This window comes from Crocuta crocuta, unplaced genomic scaffold (assembly GCF_008692635.1).
Source record: "Crocuta crocuta isolate KB4526 unplaced genomic scaffold, BGI_CrCroc_1.0 scaffold548, whole genome shotgun sequence".
In the NCBI taxonomy this organism is placed as follows: Eukaryota; Metazoa; Chordata; class Mammalia; order Carnivora; family Hyaenidae; genus Crocuta; species Crocuta crocuta.
In genome coordinates this window covers 1,033,329-1,057,760 of record NW_027528725.1, presented here as the reverse complement: position 1 = coordinate 1,057,760, position 24,432 = coordinate 1,033,329, and the positions used below count along the sequence as shown (strand labels likewise).

General features: G+C 43.2%; 1 protein-coding gene across 20 annotated transcripts in view; it reads right to left on the bottom strand.

Annotated features, from left to right (window-relative positions):
* The window catches only part of CLASP1 (cytoplasmic linker associated protein 1), a 269,221-nt gene that overhangs the window by 78,353 nt on the left and 166,436 nt on the right, over positions 1–24,432 (bottom strand). For 8 of the 20 annotated variants that reach the window (XM_077755273.1, XM_077755291.1, XM_077755272.1 and 5 more), the window contains 9 exons: positions 22,606–22,683; positions 20,241–20,408; positions 19,616–19,665; positions 18,733–18,903; positions 16,872–16,919; positions 16,368–16,391; positions 4,568–4,672; positions 2,266–2,292; positions 311–478 (listed from right to left, as the gene is read on the bottom strand). In XM_077755273.1, the coding sequence (XP_077611399.1) occupies positions 311–478; positions 2,266–2,292; positions 4,568–4,672; positions 16,368–16,391; positions 16,872–16,919; positions 18,733–18,903; positions 19,616–19,665; positions 20,241–20,408; positions 22,606–22,683 (839 nt within the window). The remainder of the gene's footprint in view (positions 1–310; positions 479–2,265; positions 2,293–4,567; positions 4,673–16,367; positions 16,392–16,871; positions 16,920–18,732; positions 18,904–19,615; positions 19,666–20,240; positions 20,409–22,605; positions 22,684–24,432) is intronic. The other 12 variants (XM_077755279.1, XM_077755293.1, XM_077755287.1 and 9 more) reach the window with 5 other exon arrangements.

Sequence of the window (24,432 nt, the reverse complement as noted above, 5' to 3'; positions counted from 1 at the left end):
GAACAGCCCTGCCCACTCCCCCAGTTCTAACATTTTGTGACAGGGCTCTCAGGGACAAAAGCCCACAGTGATGTAATTCTTTCCCATCAATCTGAATGGTGAGGCCCAAGTGTTTGTCAGTTGTAATTCAAACCTGAACAGGCCATAATCTGTAAAAAGCACAAATCAGAATGTCTTCTTTACACAGGCAAAGTGACACCCTCAATTCAAAAATAAATCTCTACTTCCAACATTAGACAAAGTCTTTAGTTCATAATACAAATGATGACCAAGTTGGGAATGATATTTCAAGGTCTTTGAGGATCCTTACCTAATCCTATCCGGTTTGGACTTGTTTCTCGGCTGCATCCCTGACTCCTGGGGATCTTGCTTCGTTTCTCTGAAGAGGGAGTCACGGGCGGGCCTCTCGAGGAGCCCCCAGCAAGGCCGCCATAGCCACTTCCCAACAATTTTCCGGGGGAACTTGACCGGCTGCCAGCTAAAAATGAAACAAAACAAAACTGAAAAATGGACGTAAATCAAGGAATAAACTATAATAATTTCAGAAGTCAGTTTATATATTAATTTGGATCAGATACCAAGAATTTCATAAGAAATGGCTTTTTTGTTGGTGGTAGTATGAATTTTTTTTTCCTTAAGTGCAGGAGCATAAAAGAACTTCAAATAACATAAGAATGTGTTTATACAAAGAAGAATTACTGGTGGAGTTCTAGAAAAATGACAGCAAGATTTCTGATTCAAAAGAGCAAGCTGAGTACGAACGGTTCCCTGTTCCGCAGCAAATTTCTACAGATAATCACAAAGGTGTTTTTTCTTATTGTTTGGCTTTTTTATTCTGTAAGCGCTGATATGCTGAAAATTTTAAGTATAACTGCGAGAATTGTATAAGAAGGTTCTTAAACATTAGTGGGGAAAAAAACAGATCCAAGAACACTCCATTAGTTTAATAAATGGAAGAAAGAGGGCATGAAGATGAGGTAACTAGAAACATGGTAAATAAAAATCACAAATAAAATGGTAGGAATAAACTCAAATCTGTCAGTAATCAAAATAAATGTGGCTGGATTAAATTCATCTATTCAAATAACAGAGATTCTTGGATTGATTTAAAAAAATAAAATGAAATTCAACTACAATCTGTTAGTAAGAAACAAACAACATACCTAATACAAAACAACAAAATAGAATAAAACAGCATTAAAAAAGGACAAAGGATACTTCACACTGATAAAAGAATAATTGTCCATAAAGATAAAACTGTCGTGAACCCTTTCGTTCCAAATAACATAGCTTTGAAATGTGAAACATAAAACTGATAAAAATATAGAAAGAAACTGAGAAGACCATAATTATTAATGTACCTCTAAGAAAGATAATAACTAATGAAACTAATAACTAATACACCTCTCTGAAACAGACAGGGCAGTTAACATGATACAGAAATGTATAAACATATGTCCCACACACATGTGTATATCCCAACAAACAGAAGATACCACCTTTCCATGCATATTACAAAAACTGGCTGTGTACTAAGCTTTATAGGTAATTCCAGAAGTCTGCAAAAGTAGAAATTATATGAACCACATCCCCTGAGATGTATGCAAGAGAATTAGAAATTAAAAACAAACAATACAGTTAGTAATTTTTATAAATGACTAAGTGGCTGGATAGCTATATAACCATTTCTCGTGAGACAAAATTCTTTCTTAAAGAAAACAGTGAAATTTTAAAGACTGTATCGACATACCAAAATGACAGTCATTTACTTAGATAGGCCACTCTCCTTAAGTAGAGATGGCCATAAAATTCTCAAACATAGAGTGCATGTTATTATGTATCAGAACAGAAGTGACCCAGAGGTAAAAGCCTTAAAAGGAACACAGCCTGGAAATTCAACATACACACACACACTCCATCATTCAAATGAGTCACTAAGGTGACTAATCACAAAATTAGGACTTTATAATGACTTAGCTACAGTTTATAGTGAGACTCATAAAAATCACCAGTATACATCACCATGAAGAACCTGTCTTAGGACTTATTAATCTTGCCCATAAACTTTGAGCACATAAATAACTTACTAAACTTTGTAAAAAGAGAAAAACCCATTTCAAACACTAGAATTTGAACGTAACAGAAAAAAATGCAGAAAGATTATCTAAGCTCATAATAGAGAGAGAAATTAACATGGTGCAAGAAACATGGGGTGAGGGACAATGCTTAAAGAAAAAAAAAAAAGCAAGAAGAGAAATGGCTTACCACCAGCAGGATTAGCAGATCTGGATCCTTGATTATGAGAGCAGACCAAAGGACAGGCAAAAAGTGGATTAAAAGACAATAGCACAATACAGAAGGTCAGCATGCAACACAACACGAATGTCTTTGTTCACAAACACATTAACAAAGTAGCTATTTCTTCTAGGTCTTTTTCCTTTCGTGCACTTTTGTACTTACGCTGACTTTATTCGTATCACAGTCTATTAGCACTGACTTCAGTTCTGTCCATGTAACATTTGTGAACTCACAATGTGCCAGGCGCAGGAGACGCAGAGAAGACCTCCAGAAGCACATCTACTCTCTCATTCTAAGCAACCTGAGAGAAGTGACGGCATTCTACCTGTTTATACATCACCGTCACCTTAAAGGGTGCTGCCTCCCACACAGGAGGTGCTCAACAAACTTCAATGAAGTCAAAGAAACTGCTATTGACTAGTTTCACCTGAATGTCCTATGCCAAATCTTCAAATACTGACATATTAACCTTCACATATTTAAGTCCTCAAATATTTAAAATATGCTTGCTAACTCGTAAGGGACCTAAATCTAATGTTAATGAAATCTACTATTAACACTATGGATATATATGGATGTACTATTATACTATGGCTGCTAGCATTTCCACATTTGTAAAACATATAAATATGCTCATATTTGCTTCCTATTAAAATAACTATTAAAAAAACACTTAATTTATATGACTAAGTTTGAGGTCCAGCCTTGGTCATTTGCTGGTGTGGTCTCCCTTCCTAGGAGTGGAATTTGGTGAGTAAAATAAAACTGAAGACTTTTAAAGTGGAGCCCCAAGAGAGGGTGCAGTACTTCTAAGAGACTGAGGAAGTGAAGCTCTAATCATAGAGACTATGGAAAAGCTCTCTGCCAGAATGCAGTCTTCACCACCTGCTAAGCAGAGCAGCCAGGCTGGGGCAGGGATCCCCGCAGAGGCCGATGCCAATAGTGGCAGACATTAAGAAATGTAAAGTACTATTTAACCTCACTCTCCAAGAAAGGAAATAACACGTCACAGCTAAAGGACTAAACATATTTTATTAAATTCAATCTTAACATACTAACTTGGTATTGAGTCTTGAATATCTTTTGTCAAGAGACATTTCTCTGCAAGAAGACCTGACTCATGAGCGGAGTATGAGATCCATCTGTGACTCCAGGCACCACTGGGGTTCAAGAGGATAAGCAGAACCTGGATACAGTTTCCCAGCTGGCAGCCGCCAGGCCACAGCTGTACAACCATGTCGTGCCAGATACTGTGATCCGCTAGATGCCCGGGCGTCTGCCCCAGACAAGCCTGGCAGGAAAGTATGACTAATGTTCCACTCTCTTTCAGAAAGCAGATGCACTTGTTTAACATGAGGCCTGGAGTTACCAGAGGGACACGGGAGTATTCACAAGGAGCTGAGAAAGGCATTCTAGATACTAAGAAGAACCCAACATTTGGCCACAGACAGAATATTGTTGACACAAGCCAGACAGCTCCTGGGCCATGAGGGAGGCAGACACGGGTCCCTGGAGAGTGCTGTGCTGAGGGCCCGCATGCAGCTCCCGGGGAAGGGGGACCCTTCTCACCACACTCATCGTGCCCAGGAGAGATTGGGCCCTCAGCACTACTCTACATGCGCACAGAGGGGGCTGGAGACTCAGAAGTCAAGTGTGGCCGGGGAGGGAGACCCAGGGCGGTTCCTAAGAGCCATCTGAATACATTCCTTCCATCTACAGCTGCTTTCGTGGCCAAAGCCAACAAGCCAAGCGACTCGACACGTACAGACGAGCAGTAATGGAAGCGAGGGCAGCTGGGCAGAGCGGGAGCCCACACTGGCAGACGAGAGGAGCAGGCTGCGTTAGAACAGAGGGTTGAGGGGGACAGCTGTCAGTGGATTGCTTACTACCACTCGAACGAGAACTCCACGTTAAAATAATCCCCAGGTACTGCTCTTAAATTATGTCAGAGGGAGTCCTTATTGACAGTAAAATGGGTCATAGCCCAGATTTGTCTCAATTTGAGATGCTTGAGGAAAGGCAGAGAAACCACATTTTAATCATTAATCATTAATGCTTCAGAATACCAAATTTAAGCCACCTGGCAAGGAGACAAAAGTACACTCGAATACTCCATTTTGTAAGCTTACCCAACAAACACCGGGACTACTCACGGTACCTTAGAGCCACACAGATGTGGTTTTCTCTTGAAAGTATTATAAATATTTCAACTGCAGAATGAGCTGGTTGAACAAAACTGACAACAGAGAGTACAAAATATACTTCTTACGCTGGGACTGTGAAACCACTTTGGCGCGACTGCGGCCTCGATTATCGGGTGTGGTGGCGACGTTGGTGGCGCTCCCGGAGCTCTGTCGTCTCGTGCGGATCCGACCTGGGGGATGCAGCAAAGACGGAGTTTCCATAATGTTTCCAATCAGTGTCACCTACTCAAGAACACAACCCCCACCACGGACAAGAGGCACTGACTGGGCCACCTGCAGGGGGCGCCGGTCTTCCTCACATGCGGTCCTGACCCATTTCCCTGTGTGCACACCCGTGTATTTGACCTGCATATGCAAGTCCTACAGATACGTTCGTAACTCCTGAGAGTAAGTCATGAACCTGGAAGGTGATTCTGTTTCAGTGATTCCAGCATATTCTATTTTCAGGTGACGAGATGACAGCTATTTGAGGATTTTTCCCCTCAATTTTTTACACGTGACATTTTCTGTTTTCTTATCTACAAATCCATCAAATTTCTAAAAGCAGAAAATATTAGCTATCATCTGAAGAAAAATACTACAGAAAAAAGAATAAATGCAAAAAAAAAAAACCCAAAAAAACCAAACCAAACCAAACCCAACCCAACCCAACCCTTAAAACTCAGCAATCAACATGGGGCACCTGGGTGGCTTAGTCGGTTAAGCGTCCGAATTTCACTTAGGTCATGGTCTCGTGGTTTGTGGGTTCGAGCCCCACGTCAGGCTCTGTGCTGACTACCAGCTCAGAGCCTGGAGCCTGTTTCAGAGCCTGTGACTCCCTCTCTCTCTGACCCTCCCCTGCTCACGCTGTCTCTCTCTGTCTCTCTCTCTCTCTCCTAGAAATAAATAAAAACATTAAAAATTAAAAAAAAAAAACCCTCAGCAATCAACAAAAGCTACAGCACCCTGGAGAATAAATATGTTTTGATATGCAGCATTAAACCTCTATTTTAAAGCATGTATGTCAACAAGTTTCAAGGCTGCTAAAGATGTGGGTAGAATCAGTATTAGGAGTGCCTAGAGAAACCACCTAAAAATAATGCAATGTCACAGGCATTTAGAAGTTTGCCATTGTAAGTAAAGCAATCTGTTAACTCCCGTTATTAAACCATGAAATCGTAAAAACAAAAATGAATTAAGAAATGCAAAATTGTTGATGGTCAGACTTAGAGATTGGGATTGATTAAACTTTTGAAAATTCCAGGCTTCTTGGTTTCAGTGGGCGCCCAGGCTCCCTCTCCTGCTGTAATTCAGTGAGAACAGCAGTCTGCCAGGGAAAACCCAAGCCAGTGGAGCTCACACTGATATCTCACCTTGTTCAAAACCACTTCCACCTCACTGTCGGAGAAAGCTGGCAGAAAATACACAAAAACAAATCCTAGGGCTTGAACAAAGTTCAAGAAAGGGAGGTAAGGAGCAATGAAAGTACTACATTAAGGAAAAAAAGTTGAAACTAGAAAGAATCAATGGCTTTTAACAGCAGTTTAAGTAAAAACACACATTCTAGGAACTGTACTAAGAGCTATATGGTGCTATATTAAGAGCTGTCTACCCTCATAAGAACATATAATTATTCCCATTTTACAGATGAGGAAACAGAGAAATGGGGAGTAATTAATCTGTCCAAGGTCACACCACTAGTTTAGCTACCTGTGCCTGGCAGGCCACCTGGCTGGCTGACCTACAGGTGAGGACATTTTACATCCCTAAGGAAGTCACCATGTTGAATCAAGGTGATCACCAAGGCAAAGTGAATATGAAAACCAACTGAATCTCACTTCCTATTTCAAATTTACTATAAAATATTTGGGTCACAAAAAGATATTTTAAGTGAACATCCATACTCATTCAGCTTAGAAAATAAAAATCTTTGCTAATGTCTCTGTACCCCCTACCTTCTCCCAACATTTGGTCACCCTGATCCTAAACCTAGCATTCATCACCCTCTCGCATTTCTTTAAACCTTTAATACAGCGAGTTGCCTAACCAAGCAACAGATGGCATCATTTTATTTATTTTAAATGCTTTTAATTATATCATAGGGTACGTATTTTCCAAAACTCACTGTTTTACTCAACATTTGTGAGGTCACTTATGGAATTGATTTTTCTGTAGGAGGTGAAGAACAGATCCATTTTATTTTTTCCAAGGACTATCCAGTGTCCAAATAAACTTTCTTACTGACATACAAAGCTGTCTCTGTCATTTACAAAGTACTTAAATACATGTGTGGACTGGTCTTCTTGTTTCTTATCTCTCTTTAAAGTCTTACTCAATTTTTACAGACTTATTCAAAGATGCCTTATTTTTATGACACATAAATACATTATGAAGTTACATTTTCTAACTTCTTGACAAATGTGAATTAATCTTTATATTTGAATCTTAATTCTGGGAACCCTGCTAAACTTTCGTTAATTCTACTAACTTGTACGTAGATTATTCGGGGTTATCTAAATAGAACACCATCTACAAATAAGACTTCAGTTTTTTCCCTTCAAACTCTACCCCATCATTTCTCTGCCTGTATCCCACGGTCTTAGGACATGTAGTCCACACCTACATGGGTTCAAGTTGTTGCTTTAAACCACATTTTTTAAAAAAGGAGAATTCTGGAATTTCACAGAAAGTATGATATTTCAACAAGCTAAGAAAACTCCTTTCTATTCCTGATTTGTAAGAATTTGCCAAAATGTTATTTTTTGATGCTTCTCTGCATCTTCTGAGATAAAAAGGATTCTCCTAACTGTGCTGAGCTCCACCAGGAAATTTCTAAGCTCTGAAACCTGAGCTAAACCCCCACACTCACGATGTACACACTTATATACACAAAACGTCCTGACTGTACCTTCTCTGCTTTAGTACGAAGGCTATGCCAGCTACATTAAACCAATGAGGGAAGAATTTCCACTGTTTCTTCTCAGAGTTTATGGAAGACGGGGATTCTCCAATGTTGCTTCCGATTTGCATTTCCTTATCCTGTCAAGTGAATGTTTAACTCCTATTTCATTAACTTGTATTCTTTATTATTTCCTTCCTACTCTCCTTTGGGATTATTCTGTTATTTTCCTAACAAATTGGAAACAAACTCCTAATTCAGTCTCTCTTCTAATATAACCTTAAGGTTATGAATATTCCTCTAAGTACTGCTTTTGCTTCATTCCATAAGGAATGAGATGTAGTTCAACATAATATGTTGCTTTAAAAAAATACATTACTAGATCTTATTTGCTAATTTTTTGCTTTGGAAAAATAAGTTGGATCCATATTTCACACTAAGAAAAATAGCAAATGAACCTAAGATTAAAACATAAAACATGAAACCCTAAAATTTCTAAAAGAAAACATGGGAGAAATCCTTTGTAACTTGCATGGAAAAGTCCATTATAGCTAGGACTTAAAATTAAAAGCCATTAGAAGCAAAGCTAGATAAATTTGACTACTTAATTTTTTGTAAAACCTCAACATGACAAGAAGAAAATGATGAAAAAGTTAAATAAAATGACAAACTGGGAAAAATTATTTGCCATTTATATCACAAAGGGTTAATTTTTGAGCATATAAAAAGTTGCTAGGAATCAATAAGAAGTCTACAAACCAGTAGTGTGCTGGTAAATGTTTAATACTGGTTGTGGGAGAGAGTTCCTGCCGATTTGTGTTTTCCAATTTCCCTGGTATAAACATTCCCACCATGGCCAATTTCAGGCTACTGACATGAAATCAACCAGATTACAAAATGCCTGAAAATTTAACAATTGGCTCTCATGAACTAGTTGAAGACAGGTCTAGCACACCACTGGCACAGCCCAATAAAGAATGGACAAAGGAGGGGCACCTGGGTGGCTTAGTCGGCTGAGCGTCCAACTTCGGCTCAAGTCATGATCTCACAGTTTGTGGGTTCGAGCCCTGTGTCAGGCACAGAGCCTGCTTCCGATTCTGTGTGTTGTTCTCTCTCTCTGCCCCACCCCTGCTCATGATATGTCTCTCTTGGTCTCTCAAAAATAAATAAATGTTAAAAAAAAAAAAAAAGAATGGACAAAGAGTAGGAACAGTTAAGAGACCATAGAAATAGCTCTTAAAGTGTATGAAATATTGTTCAGTCTCACTCATAAGAAAACAAAATTAAAATGAGAATTTTAAAATGAGAATGCCACTTATCACCTATCAGACTGGCAAAAATCTAAGAATATGCTAATATTCTGCTGTGTAGGAATAGAATCACTCTCACTCAGTCATTGCAGAATGGAAATTAATATAGCCCCTACAGAAAGCTACTTGGCAATATCTATCACAATTACAAATGCATGTGCTAAATTTTAATCCAGTAATTCCACCTTTGGCAATTAATCCTACCTAATATACTTGTAAACATGCAAAAGGATGTATATAAAAGGTTATTCATGGCAGCATTACTTGCAATAGCAAAAGTCTGGAAATCACTGCAATGTCTATCAATACGGGACTGGCTGGTTAAGCTGATCTGCATAGCAGAATGCAGGACAGTGGTGATCAAGAATGCCAAGGTCCTCTCTAATCTGAAGACACATTAAGTGAAAATAATCAAGATGCAGAACAGTAAATATGCTACCTTTCTTGTTTTAAAAAGAGAAAATACGGGGCACCTGGGTGGCTAAGTCGGTTAAGCGTCCGACTTTCCCTTAGGTCATGATCTCGCGGTTTGTGGGTTCGAGCCCCGCGTCGGGCTCTGTGCTGACTGCCAGCTTAGAGCCTGGAGCCTGCTTCAGATTCTGTGTCTCCCTCTCTCTCTGACCCTCCCCTGCTCACGCTGTCTCTCTCTCTCTCTCTCCTAGAAATAAAGCATTTAAAAATTTTTAAAAAAAAAGAGAAAATACGACTTTTATATTGTTTCTCTATGCAAAGAAACTCTTAATAAAAATGAAACTAAAAGACTACGGTTGAAGGGAAAGAAGTGATGTGATAAGTAGGCAAATGAAAGGATGAGAGGGAGACTTAACTGTGTGCCTCTTCTATTTTCTGAGTTTTGAACCACATAAATGTATCACCTATTAGAAATTTGTATTTTTATATATCGCTCACTCCAAAGGGGGAATTTGCAAATGTTTTTAATGTATTTTGAGGCTATTTTTATGAGGTCCATAAAAACTTGGGACAATTACATCTTTGTGATTTACTGAGTTTTTATTATATAGCAATCCACTTTAAGTAAAGGTTTTCCCGTATTTTTTGTTATTAATAGATCTTCAACAGCTTTCTTTTACGTATTTCTTATCCTTTGTTTTTACTTTATCTGTAGCCTGTATTTTAGACTTGACCCTTTAATTATCACATAGCTGGCTCTTTAAAAACAATCAAGTTGGGACACCCGGGTGGCTCAGTCAGTTAAACATTTGACTTCAGCTCAGGTTGTGATCTTGCAGTTTGTGAGTTCAAGCCCCGTATCGGGCTCTGCGCTGACACCTCAGAGCCTGGAGCCTGCTTTGGATTCTCTGTCTCCCTCTCTCTCTGCCCCTCCCCAGATCATGCTCTGTCTCTGTCTCTCTTAAAAATAAATAAATATTTAAAAAACGTTTTTTTAAGTAAATAAAATAAAAACAATCAAGTCTGGGGCACCTGGGTGGCTCAATCGGTTAAGCGTCTGACTTTGGTTCAGGTCATGATCTCACAGTTTGTGAGTTCAAGCCCTGCATCAGGCTCTCTGCTGTCAGGGCTGAGCCCGCTTCAGGTCCTCTGTCCCCCTCTATCTCTGCCCCTCCTGTGCTTGCATACTCTTGTCTCTCAAAAATAAACATTCAAAAAAAAAAAAAAAAATCAAGTCTAACAAACTTTCTATTTTAACTGGGAAGTTTAGCTCCTCTGAGCTTATTTTTATTATCTTCTATGCACGGTTACTTGTTTTGGTTTTTCATTTTCCTTTAAGTCTCTGTTGTTTTCTTCTTTTGTCTTAATTTTTTAAGGACATAATTTACTATCTCTTAAGTAACAGTCTCATAGATTAAAATAACATTATTGAAAGCACAACTTCAATTAAATCATACTTTTGGGGAGATGGGAGTTTTAAAAGCCGTCCCTTTTTTAAATTAAACTTCTTATTTGAAGGCAATTGTAGGCTCAGACGCAGCTGTAAGATGGGATACAAAAAGAACCCGCGAGCTCTTTGCCCAGTTTCCCGCCACGGTAGGATCTCGCAAAACTGCAGGGGAAAATCAGGAGCAGGACATGGATGGTGGCATGCTCCATCCACCTCATCCAGATGTTTCCAGTTTTATTTGTATGTAAACTCTGGCTTTCTTTTGTGGGTAGTCTCTTTGTCCCTCTGGCTGCTTCTACTCTTCCTTCTCAGGCTGTGGTCCCGTGACATATCACCATTTGTCTTGCTTGGGATTTGTGGGTTATCTGAGTCTGCGGTTTAGTGTCTTTCATCAATTCTGGAGAATTCCCAGTTGCCACCTCTTCAAATACCTCCGCCCCGTTCTCCTTGTTAAATGTCTTTACCATCTTCCATGTGACGTGATGACTCGGTCACGTTTCACAACTCTCCCTTTCCGCGCTGTGCTCCGGACAGCACTTCCTGTCTTAAGTTCATGAGTTCTCCCTTCAGCTACACGGATTCTGCTGCTCAATTTATCCACTGAGTTGCTAATTTTAGTAGTTTATTATATTTTCATTTTCAGAAGATCCATCTGTTCTTCAAAACCTACTTGGTCGTTCTTTATAGTCTTTAACTCCTTTTGCTTGTCTTTTCAAATTTTCTTTTCGTTTCAGGAAATGAAATGATTCCTTTTCTTGGAACTTTATAGGCATTCTTGAAGATCCTGGAGGCCTTGAGTGGATGCCACCTTACCTCCTGTCCTCCCATGTCCTGCACACCCATCACACGAAATACTCCAAATCTCTGACATTCAGCCAAAAACCTCAGGGTACAAACCAGCCTGGATACTCACTGGCTAGGGTTTCTGTTTCTGCTTAGGTCTGAAGATTCTGTTTTTATTCTGTATCAGTGCTGTGTTCTTAACAGGGAGTATCTTTCAGACGACTCAATCCTACATGATGCTAAAAATAAACTGATTTCTCTTAAACATTTAATTACTTTGTATTACATAGAAGGTCCTTAAGTCGTGAAGGAGTAAATATGTTTGTATTCTTTTCCTCTGCTGCTTCTCACTCATTACTGATGCAATTATGGCTTAAGAGCCCGCATGTTTTAATCTGTGGGGACCCCGAGGAACCAGGTTTGAGGGTCTTCCTCTGTAGAAGTTCACCATTCCTGTCAGGCACCCTTGGGGGCTAGAAACGCAGGGCACTTTATTTCATCAGGCTGGGGTTTCCCAGACACCACAGATAATAAAAACTGAAGGTACAAGTTGCGGGAGAAGAGAGCTCAGTTACAAATTAGGGGAGGCTGGTTTTTCCCCTGCCTAGAGTGGAGCCATGAGATACCACATCAACCTGAAAATAAAGAGTTTTGTTTCTAGTCCACCTTTTCATGGATCTACAGCACCTCGGAAATGCTGGCTTGACACCAACCTTACCTCTCACCTGGGGCAGCACAGTGGCTTGTTTCCAGTCCCTGGGGGACTCACATGGGTTACTAAGACCTCAGAGCACCCTTAAAATCAATCTCAGGGAATAAAAAGGGCCTCTTTTGTGTTGTATTCAGATACAGATTTCTTTTGTATGTAGATTTCACTGTATTAATTTGATGACATTACTCTAAGTGCCATTATGTTTGAAAGAGATATAAAATATTCTGTGGTCTTTAGGAAAAACAAAGTCTATTCAATAAATGCAACAAAAAGTAAAACTATACTTCAGTTCTACATTACGACCCATTACTGACATTCATGTTCACTTATACTGTGTTATGACAAAGAATGAGTAGATATGAAAGAAAAACAACGGAAGATAAATAGAAATAAGAGATAGAGGCACCCAGGTGGCTCAGTTGGTTCAGTGTCTGACTCTTGATTTGAGCTCAGGTCATGATCCCAAGGTTGTGGGATCAAGCCCTGCGTTGGGCTCCGTGCTGAGCGTGCAGCCTGACTGAGATTCCCTCTCTCTCTCCCTCCGTCCCTTTCCCCCTACTGCACCCACTCTAAAATAATAACAATAATAATAACAATTTAAAAATAAAATGAAAAAGAAGTAAGAGTTATTAGAGATCTGTCCAACAACAACAACAAAAAAAACCTCTGGAGATGGACAAGAAACAAGAAAAGCAGACCCAGAAAAAAAGAAGTGGAGGAGGGCAGCCTTTGACTTTCACGGGATACAAACAGAGCAGCCTTACTGAGTGGCTTTTTAATAAACCTGCTGCAGAATTTGTTTCCATCACACTCCGATTCTTCCAGAAGAGCCAGCCCTCAAACTGGGAAACAAAACCTATGCACCCAGATTAACCTACAGAGAGGCATGGTTTTCCTACATTCAGACAAAGGCAATTAAAAAATCACTTAACTGGGGCGCTTGTGTGGCTCAGCCGGGTTGGGACTCCTGATTTTGGCTCAAGTTGTGATTTCACAGTTTGTGCGGTGAAGTCCTGCGTCCACGTGCAATGTGAGTACAGAGCCTGCTTGGGATTCTCTCTCCCTCTCTCTCTCTCCCTACTTACACGTGTGCACTTTGCACATGCTCTCCCTCAAAATAAATAGACATTTAAAAAAATCACTTATCAGATAGTGTCATGTCACTAGGGTTTCTGTCCCCTTTATGTTGCAAAACTTCAGGCAATCTCCATTTAGAGGTCATCAAGATTTAAAGTTCTAGATAAATCTCTATCATCACACAGGGGCATTCCGGAATATATATCTGTTCTATAACTCCCAGCTTCCGGGCATAATTGAACCGACCTCAATTCATGAGTGGCATTTTTGATAAAATCAAAATTTGGGAAGTTGACCACTTCTAAATTCTGTTACCTACAAGCACTTCTCTCAAAGAACAAGCTTCCTCATGGTTTTTGAAAGATAAAACTAAAAGAATCTTAGCACTCTTTTACTCCAATATACAAACACCTATTTTTTCCACTGTGTAAAAGTCAGAGTTCTTGGATAAATATATAAGCAGTACCAAATGTTTTATTTCCCAATAAAACTAAACTAAAATCTAAATTCCTTTTCCGAAAGAGCAGACAAGGTTACATCATTTTTATTCTGTAATCTTAAAACCACCCATAGTTAAGCATGGCCTTTGACTTAATAACATAAGATCATCTATCCTTTGGAACGATCAATAAGTCATCAGTTCCCCATGGGTCATTCCAGCCCGCTAGCTTTTCATTTAAAATTATCTGTTCTGGGAAAATATATGACTAAGGCATTTCCTAAACACAGTAGCTAAAACAAACAAAAACCCCAAGCCCCAAAAACAAACAACGAAAATAATACCAGTATTAGACGAGAATGTACTCATTTGACACAGCTGCAGCACCTCATCATAGGTTTTTCCCGTGAGCGCCAAAACCAACGGCATGAATGCTTCTCTCTAAAATGCCCCAAATTATTCAAAAGAAACCTGGAAATAAGCTTCTGTCCAAAAGACTAGCTTCTGTTGGTTCTTCACAAAAAATATTTTCTGACTAGTTATAAACGTGACAAAGGCTACTTGGTGTGTAGCCTAAGAAGAAACCCAAAGGAGGCATATTTTCCTCCATTCCTACCCTAACAACGTTGCCAGAATCCAGATGCCTTAGCTGAATTTAGAGCATCCAACTACTGATTCCAAGTCACAACTTTGTCTCCTCATGACAAAAGCACCTGTCTCTTCTTGCTTTGGGAGCTAGACAGGAAAATAATTTCATAGGCTTTTTAACAAATTTTTAAAAGGCCCATAATGATTCCAAAAATTGAGATAGGAAACTCGGGCCCAGTGAGGACTTTACTGCTGCCTTTCCTAACATCGTGCACAGCCCCTCTGAGTACCGCCAGGCTTCACTGCTCACACAGCCGGGCGTCTGCAGTGTGAGGTGTGTGGCCCCCCAGCACTGTGTCCTTTCCGTTTCGTGGGCACACAAGGCCCGAGGCACTGATGTCCGGCTCTCGACAGCCTGCACAGCCCTGGGACCCAGAGCAAAAGGCCCACCAGCTCCCCTCACTGTGCCCCTCTTCTGTCAGATCCTGAACCCTGTACAACAAAGGGCCCCCATCTCATTCTCCCACTTCTACTGGAAGGAGAACCAGAAAGAGATCCCTCGTTCCTTGTCCCCTGCACAATAACTGAGTGGGCAATCTTCTGACCTTGCTCTGCACTGCTAAGAAAACGGATTAAAAGAAATAGAAGTGAGAAATTCCTAGTGCTGGTTTCAAGTCTTATCACACAGGCATGTAAAATTATAGCATCTGGGGGGAAAAAAAACCAATCTCCCTTGGAACATCTTCACTTTCCTTTCTATGTTATGGAATTCTGCCCTCCACCTCGCTTCCATCTAGGCTGAGCAAACACAGAGGGTTATTTCTGTGGAAAGGAGAAAAGTGTGACTCCTCATTACTGGCTAAAAAACGCAGTCGCAGTCAGCCATGTTGGTCTTCCGCTCTCACAAAGGGGCTCCTCATTGTGACACAGGCTTCTTATCCACTTTTCATCTGGGGAACTTTTCACTTCACACACTTGTCCCACCCTAAGAACCACCAATGCCTGGCGCTTAACTGAAAATTCAGATTCTTTTGCCCTTTCCAAACTTGATTTTCAAGGGGAAGGACCCAGGGCGCTGTTTCTTTAGTAAGCTCCAGGTACTTTTTATGAGGTAAGTTTGAAGAGCACAGACCTTGGGACTATGCTCATCTTTAGAAAAATTCCATTCTTAATTCTTCCCTTATGAGTCCCTGAAGAAGTAGTGTATTGATTAACACTGTGAACTGCACAGACAAGGAGAGACCCAGCCCACTCTGCAGGCTAGCCTTTTGGAGTGGCTAAATAATGTATGAAAGTAAACTAGCAATTCCCATGTGTTCAATCTCAGGCTGAGGGTTGGTGGGTCTAAGCCACTATCTTAAGCACATGATGTTCCTCTAAATTTCAATTATTTGAGGCACTATCCTGCTCTCCAGGTAGAGCCTGTGCAAAGGGACGGTCTAGTCTAGGATGTGCTAATCCAAGAGCTATACAGACCAAAATGGTTATGTCTTAAAATCAAAAGACAATGCAGAATCAGGAAAAACTTCTGGAGAATGGCATAAAAAGAAACCAAAGAGGATCTGGATGTATGTGTTTCGTTCACCATGCCAGAGCCTGTGTGGAGTGCAGAATACGACACATTTAATACGTGGTAGGCATTTAATACACGGTTGGTGAGGGGAAGACTGAGGGTCAACGAATGAATGAGGTATGTGTCAGTGACACACATAAAAATGACACACGTGATTCAGTTGCATCTTTTGGGAAGAGAAAAGTTATTTTTTAGAAATTTCTATCAATTACCTGGTAGAAAACCTTTACCGGCCTTTAACCTAAATAAACAACACCAAATTTATTTTCAAAACAGGAGAGGCCCACAGAAGCACAAAGGTCAAGAAGAGGAAAGAGAAGGGAAGGGAAGCCCCGAAGGGGGTGCTTCGGGAGCACTAAGATCTGAGAGTAGCACCCACGGGATGGCAGGCAGCCTCCAGCATCCGGACAGTGCTCCTCCCCGGGCCGGGCCGGGCCGGGAGCCGGAAACCACGAACAGCACACGAGTGACAGACTCACCAGAACCANCGGGAGAGGGGGGACAGAATGAAGAAGAGTGGAGGGAACGTGCAGCGTGTCATGCGGGGACCCGTGTGGGGGCGAGTGGGCACCAGGCAGCACTCAGTGAGCACAGAGGACGGGTGAAGGCGACACACACCTCAGTCACAGAAACAAACCGCTTACCCTCCGCTTTAGTGGAAGTACCGTCTTTAAGCAAATTAAAAAACAAGGGAGGGGATAACAGGGAACAGTTAGTAACATTTAAAAAAAAAAACTAAAAAGCAGAATGTTATTAGCTACTAAAAAAGCAAAAATACAATTTAAAATAAAAGAAAAAAAGAAACAAGTTCAACAGCAAAGCAGATTCTGAAGCAAGTACGTGTGCCTCGTATTAAAATCAGCTTAGTAGAATGTCACTTTTGCTTTTGGAAAACAAGCTAAAACATGTCAGCCTGGGGCAGTGCCTCCGTTGATACTGTTGGTTTTGGTTTTGGCCAACCCTCATCCTCTTCAGAGTCTCTTTTTCTTAGCACCAAGTACCAGCAGAATAAGGGGGAAACACCACAAGCTAAAGTACGGAAGAGTCCCCCACAGAACAGAGGCAGAAGGGAAGCTGAGAGAAGCTAGCTCTGGCAATGGCGCCTACCCAACTACACGGTGCGCAGCAGAAGCTGTACAGCAGGGTACCTGAGTCATGGCCTACGGACTCCATATCTTCCCTCATGTGTCTGGACTCTAGAAGTTCGGAAAAGATCGTCAGCTTTAATGCTACACTTTAGCATAGCTATCATGTGCCGACCTAAGTAGTAACTGTAACAATTTCTCAGTAGGATTATGTTAAACTTCCCGGGTGCTTTGTCGTTTTGTGCTTTGGACATGAGGCAGTAGAGGCAGAGTTCTCGGAAATGCCGAGAGTGGGGACATTCCAGTCCCGTTATCCGAAGAGCTAATGCTGGGCTGAAAATTTATCATCAGTGCTTGTAAAAGGTCAACCTGTACCATCAGCCCAGAAGACCCGGGTGCTTCTGCTAGCACTGAGGGGGGTCTATCCGGTCCATATTAAAATATCCCAAATGTGCACAGAAAAAACAAAGACTACAGAGGACTCTAAAAGATGGTGTTTACTCGAGTTTTCAAGCAATGAAACAAATACTAATTACAGATACTTAAGGTCGAGCAAATGTATGGAAACACGGGTACAGATTTAAAAGCTGAACTAACATGAACACAGCTACTCCACCCTGGGAGACAGCCGTTCTGACGTCCCCTTTCCTCGATGACTACGTACCAACCTAGTGTCATCAACACTCCACTGTACTGTCCCAGTAGTAAAACGGAGAAAGGGAGGGCACTTATTGGCTGCTTTCCAATCAATATGTACCTGTGTTTAAGGTATTTGCATACAGAAAACAAGACTGACTTAACGAACATTCCAGAACACATACCTTTCACATTCTAATGTGTCTAGCACAATCAGTTTTTTTCACCTTAGAGGATAACAGCTTACAAAGGACTTCTATTAGAGTATTCAATGTATCCCGCTCAGGTGTCTGAGCTGGGTGACTGTCACCACAACTGATTACGTGGAGAAACCAGACTCAGAGATTGCACGGCCCATTCAAGGTCCCCAGGCTAATAATCAGCAGCCCGGTAATCTTCCCTTGGTGCTCTGGCATGGTGCTGCCACGCTCAGAACGGTTTTAACGTCCGTTTTGAAAAAGACTTTGGAATTGGTTTGTTAACCACATAAAGAAATAAGCCTCAATGTTTCATGAAGTTTAAACTGTATGTATTTCAAGCTCCATAAAATCCAAAATAAAACCAATCCAGCTAAGTCCCCAGGTTCTGGCTCGAACGACTCTGCTCTAACAAAATAAAAAGAGATAAACTATCAGCCCTACATGCAGGTGTTCAGCTGTCTGCTGAAAAACTGAGAAACTGACCTACCATTCCGTCAGATAGATGTTCTTTTATATAATGTTTTAAAACAACCCTTGGTTTACTGTTAGGAGTAAGTACACTCTGCCCCCAGCCCTCTTGCGAGGAACACGATTATGCTGGCTCCTAAGCCACCGCGTTTCTCTGGAGGCGCCCTGCTGCTGCCCCCCAATCCTGCACCCCGGCCACTCCGGTCAGATTCCCAAGCTGGGGACACCGAACCACTGTGACTGCCTTTGGCCAATCCGTCGCGAAACCGTTGTGGCCCTGCCCCCACCCCCATCACGGGCAATGTGGAAGGTGATGAGGTGCTGGCTGGGCGGCCCAGAAGGAAAGCGAAGCTGAACAGTGTGTTGGTGGGACGCTACACGAGTGCCCAAGAACCTCCTCGTCACTAAAGGACGATGCTCCAGAGAAAGGAAACCCCCGACAAAGGGTGGCTGTGACCAGCAGTAAGTGCACACAGCTATTTATACTTAAAACTCAGCCCCGCAACAGGGAGAACTCCCTCAATGATGGTGTTGTGTGATTTGCTACATAAATTTGAGCAGGGCCAAGTGTCATCTCAAAGAGCACAGCTGCAGGGAAAAGGTGGTGGGGGCCCAGTTACCTAAGGATGCATAGGACCCCGGAGGCAAGGCTGCTGCAGAGCTGAAAGGTGTAGCGCCTGAGGCCGACGAGACCTTGGACTTGGCACTGGCTGCTGCATTCACATCAATATCGCTTCGAGACCGCTGGAGGGAGCCAGTCGTGGACACGGACTTGGTACTGACCGTAGAAGCTTGCGAGGCAAAGGAGGAAACGTCAGTGAGGACTACGCTAGAACTGTAAACACACGCTGTTCCAACTTATTTGGTTCTTCCTACCAAACTGTAATGAAGGCTGGAGTGCACGTGCACCGACATAGCATCTCCGGGTCACCGAAGACAGAATTCAGCCACCGCTGAAGAACCACAGTCATACATGCTTTACATTTGTTTCCTTGAGACTATGAACCCCAAAGAAACGGATCCTGTTTCTGGGTAACGTGAGAAGTGAGATCGTGAAGGAGCGTCCAGGTGTGGACACTTCCCTCAGGCCGGGGCCTAAGCGTGTCCTGACTCACATGCCCTAACACTCCCGGGGACCGGCCCGCTCTCCCACCTCTAACAGCTGCTGTGCTGCTGCTGTCGCTCAGTCTGCACTCTCTTATCAAGTGACCAGGGCAAAGCGGCAGCACTGTTTGGGGAGAGTCCACATGCTGGAGGGGGATGGGCATGCAAAGGTCAGGGGGCTCCACTTCTGCCTGCCTAAGGCCGCCTGAGCGCGGGTTCCTCAGAGCCATCGTCCCCGGGACGGCGGGGCTCTGCCAACCCCAGCGGGAATGCCGAGAGTGGCCCACGCTGCAAACCTGAGGGGGACCTCAGGCGGGTCACCGGCCACCAGCAAGAGAACAGCCTCTGGGAGCGGTAGTGACAGCCCCCGACCACCTCCTCCGCGGCCGCCAGTCTTACCTCTAGAGGTGGTGCTTCCAGTAGGACTTCTTTTGGCAGAGAGCGGCCGGCTGAAATGTATACACACGTCTCGTATTATCCAAGAGGCACTTCTGCGTCCACACAAGTACAGTCTACACAGGAAGCTGGGAGGCTGAAGGAACTACTGCAGAATTTTCAGAATTTTTCAGGTAGCTGGGACCACAATCTAATCAATCCCCAACTTCGGACAAAGCTTTAGCATGATATTCGGGACCACCTCCCAGACATAAGAGCGCAGCCATAACTGGGACAGGACTTAGACACACAGCACGAGGACGAGAATACGTTTACCCCCAGGTGCCAAACGACCTCCCTTTTCAGACCTGTCGCCAAGCTGACACTCATATTCTCTCAGAAGACCCCTTTGAGAACTCACTCACTGGACTGCAACCCATATTCTGGGACGGCCGTGTAAATCTCAGCAGCCACTGCGCATGGTGGAGGCGGAGGCCCCACTCCTGACCGTTCCCCACTGTACCTTACATAGTGGAGCCCGTCGGGGGGGAGGGGAGATTAGCCCAGGCATGTATGTGTAAAAGCCCGGCTGGAACCTGTGTTCTCATGGAGCAAACCTCTAAGCAGAAAAGCACAGCGGGGGCCCTACTTCAGACTCTCCTGGGAGCTGGAGGACGAACGGTCGGACTGCGGCAGGGACACGATGCTGTCCGAATTCCTCAGGTGGGACTGCAGGGCCTTCTGGTAGGAGGATTCCAGGGTGTGGTATAAGTGCTCCGCCTCTCTGCTGAAGTGACTGTGGAAACCCCAGTAGCACCTGCGGAGACACGGCCGGCCACGGTCAGGACCACACGGGGCCTTTGGCCAGCGTCGTGGCCCACCGCGGGACGCGGTCAGGGACCGGAATCCTCGGCTGCCTGCTGCCGGGAGCGGCACAGGACCGGAGGGGAGAGTGAACAAAGGCGGCCTGGCACAGATCCTGCCCCACAACTTGCTGGCTCTTCTGACACTGGACAAGTTACCTGGCTTCTCTGAATCTCAGTCTTGTTTATAAAATGAATACTAAAGGGCCTAACCTTAGGGGGGATGGAGCTGAAACATCTAGAACTAGACCCAGAACATGGAGGGGACTCGTTGACGGCAGCTCTTCCACGCGCTGTTGACGCTCGTGGATTTGAAGTATTTACAGTTGTTGTAGAGGACGTACAGCAGAGCGGCGCAGAGACGTCCCTGGCTACCTGAAGTCTGCACCGCACAGTGACACAAGAACCAGAAAACACCAGGGAGGGCGGTGTACACACCAGGGTAAAAGTTGCTAATGCAGGTGACTAACGAATCAATTCCTAATAGTCACTCATGTCCATCAGCAAGGTGCCTTAGTTTGGCAAAAACTACCCAAGCTGAGAGTATGACAAGCACTGGAGCGTTTCAAGGTCCTCCTAAGACCTCAGACACCAGGGGAACGGCATTTAACTGAGAGAGCAGCCACGGGGCAGCACAGACTTGGCCAGGACGTGTGAGTGCAGCTAGGTCAAATAGAAATGTTCCAGGTGAGGAGAACAGAATACCTGTATCAGGTGGNNNNCACGCTGCCCAAGTTGGAGTGAGTCTCAGCATCTGATTCCTGTGTCACAAGGACACAATTATTCTGGAGGGCACTGAATGCATGGCCACGGCCACAGGATGGAGGAGCGTGACCAGCCCTAATTTGGCAAACTGCCTCAAATGCGGGATGGCGAGTGTACATCACCCTTGCGGGAAGCCCCAGTCTCCCCATGCCTGCCAGCCCCTCACCGCATCACCCCTGTGGGAAGCCCCAGCTTCCCGTCACCTGCAGCCCCTCACCACCCTCTCACTTCCAGAGCAGCCACCTGATGCCTGCAAAGCTGTCCTCTCAGGGGAAGGATCCCAGGGACCGTAATTTTTCAAGGAAAATCAAAAGGTCCCTTTGGATTATGACCTGGCTTTTAACAGAGCCTAATGAGTAAGTCTGAGCATGCAAACAAGTGCTTTTTGGATTCGTGGAATAATTTCTCATAAATTTAAAAATGAACATTTTATTATATACCTCAGACCTGTTTATATTAAAAAAATGTCAATCAGGGGTGCCTGGGTGGCTTAGTCGGTTAAGCGTCCGACTTTCGCTTGGGTCATGATCTCGCGGTTCGTGGGTTCGAGCCCCGCGTCGGGCTCTGTGCTGACTGCCAGCTCAGAGCCTGGAGCCTGTTTCAGAGTCTGTCACTCCCTCTCTCTCTGACCCTCCCCTGCTCACGCTGTCTCTCTCTCTGTCTCCTAGAAATAAATAAAACATTAAAAAAAAAAATTAAAAAAAAAAAAAAATGTCAATCAGTCTTTTTTTAGGCCTGGGCACTGAACAACCTCCTACACAAAAAAAAAAAGAAAGAGAGAGAGAGAGAGAAATACTGTGAAACGGCTTTGGGGCTCATATTTAATAGTCATGAATAACAAAGCATTGTTCATATAACTTAACAAGATGTTTTTTCAGTTTTCTTTTTTTGAGAGAGAGTGCTAGCAGGGGAGGAGCAGAGCGAGGGGAAGGGAAAAGATGCTAAGCAGGCTGCGTACTGTTGGTACAGAGTCCGACGTGGGGCTCAATCTCACAAACTGTGAGATCATGACCTGAGCCAAAATCAGGAGTCAGACTCTTAACCAACTGAGCCACCCAGGCTGCCCATTTAACGAATTTTTTAATAAGGCAATTTAGGGACTTCTGGGTGGCTCAGTTAGTTAAGCATCCGACTGTGGCTCAGGTCATGATCCCAAAGTTCACGGGTTCGAGCCCCTCATCAGGCTCGGTGCTGACAGCTGGGAGCCTGGAGCCTGATTTGGATTCTGTGTCTCCCTCTCTCTCTCTGCACTGCACCACCCCCCAGCTTGTTCTCTGTCTCTCTCTGAAAAATAAATAAACAACAACAAAAAAAAATAAGGCAGTCTAAACATCTGAAACATAAAAACAGTGGATTAAAAATAAGTGGCGTACAATAAACACTTACTTTCTGGCTTCTATCCTTGCTTCGGAATCGGCGTCGTGTATTCCCTTCTTAATTGTTTCGGCTAATACTGATATGTGTCTAGAAATTTAGGAGAGAAAGCCGTAATCATCATTAACATCTGGTTTTATGCACATGAAATCAGGTGTGAAAATTACAAACTGGCATCGTGGAACAACAGGCTTTGTCCCCAGTTAGTAAACTCTCACGCAGCTTAGAAAATGCAAGCACTCTCTTCCCTGCAACTCTCCTAACTTCTACCTCTATCCCGGTGTGCCCACCTCCACCCTTCCCCAGCCACCCCCATCTACATACCCTGCGTGTGAGTTTGTTAAACAAGGGCTGATTTTTTTCCCACCGTGCTTATTTAGCTTCATCTTTTATGAACCCAGCCAATAAGACTCCACTTTTCCATGGCCAGTGCTAGTTTCTATGGCAATTATGAGGTAATAATAACCTTGATACTGAAGCGGTTGCCTGCATCACATTTCTATAAATAAACACAACGGCTTTTCAAGTTCCACTGTGTAACATGAACAATTGTATAAAATCATGTAACAGTGTTATACATAGGTATTTTCTTTAGTTATGTTCTGCCCTCGCAGAGAGGAAATTATTAAAGTGTCTCTTTGAATATCTAATAGCGTTTTAAGAAAGGAGAAAAAAGCTGGAATGAAATCAGTCTCATAGAATAAAGAGTAGTTACCAATCTGACAGCCCCTTCAGAGTCTTGCCTCATTCCTTCATTCATTCAGTAACTAGTTAGCAAGTGCTTGCCAAGTGGTGGAGGCGAAGGAAGGAGGAGACAAAGGAATGCACAAGGCTAGGTATGAGTTCTTCACACGTGACTGTTCTATTCCCATGTCCTCACATCAACTCCCTCGTTCCAATTCCCCCCTCTAAATTCTAAAACTATCGCTGTCTATCAGGAGATTAGAGAATAAGAAAGGACTGAAAAAATGTGTGACTATCCTCTAGATTCAAGATCTCTGTGGATGAAATTTTACTTCTGGCAGGCATGGCTTTGTTTCCTCTGACCCCTGCAGTATGGAATGGGACTCCCATAAGTAATTCCAATAGGAAAATGATTAGTATGCTGTAAACGTCTTCACAAACTAAGTAACAGGAAAAAACGGGTGGCAAAACATCGTCTGTTCTCTCTAAATTTAATGCAGAAAGAATAACAGGCACCTGAAATTCAAAGGAACTAAAAATGGCAAAGAATGAATCTTAAAATTAAGAGACCTGCTCAAGAATTCTGCCATAATCCTAACTTTGATCTTGATGATATGAAATTAACCACACACCAACCTGAATAAGGAGAAAACTGCTGAATGTCTGAGACAGGGGATCAAAAGGAAAACCTTCAGTTGAGTGAAGCTCTTTAAGGACTTAAGAGTCACACCAGGCCTACAAAGAGCAGCTCGAAACACTTACTTGGCTGGAAGTGACAGGGATGTCAGGCAGCTGGCTGAGAGTCAATAAGGAGTTAATTGTGGCTGACTTCTGGGGAAGAAGGCAGAGTACGAAGACCCCAAGATACAACTAGGTAACACCCACAACTGTGGAGATAACCCAGAAAACTACCTGAAGATTGGCAGACAGATTCTCCACAGCTAAGTGTAGAGAGGAGGCCACCCTGAAGAGGGCAGGAAGGGCACAGACATGGTCGGGAGCTAACCGAGCCCACCGGCTTTCCCCAAGAGGGAGAGACACTAGGGACATGCACAGGGGAGAGGACCCAACCCTGACACCAAGCACCCCAGACACAAGAATCCACATGAAAACCAGAGGAGCATATTTGAGTTCTTACAATCATGGGGGCTTAAC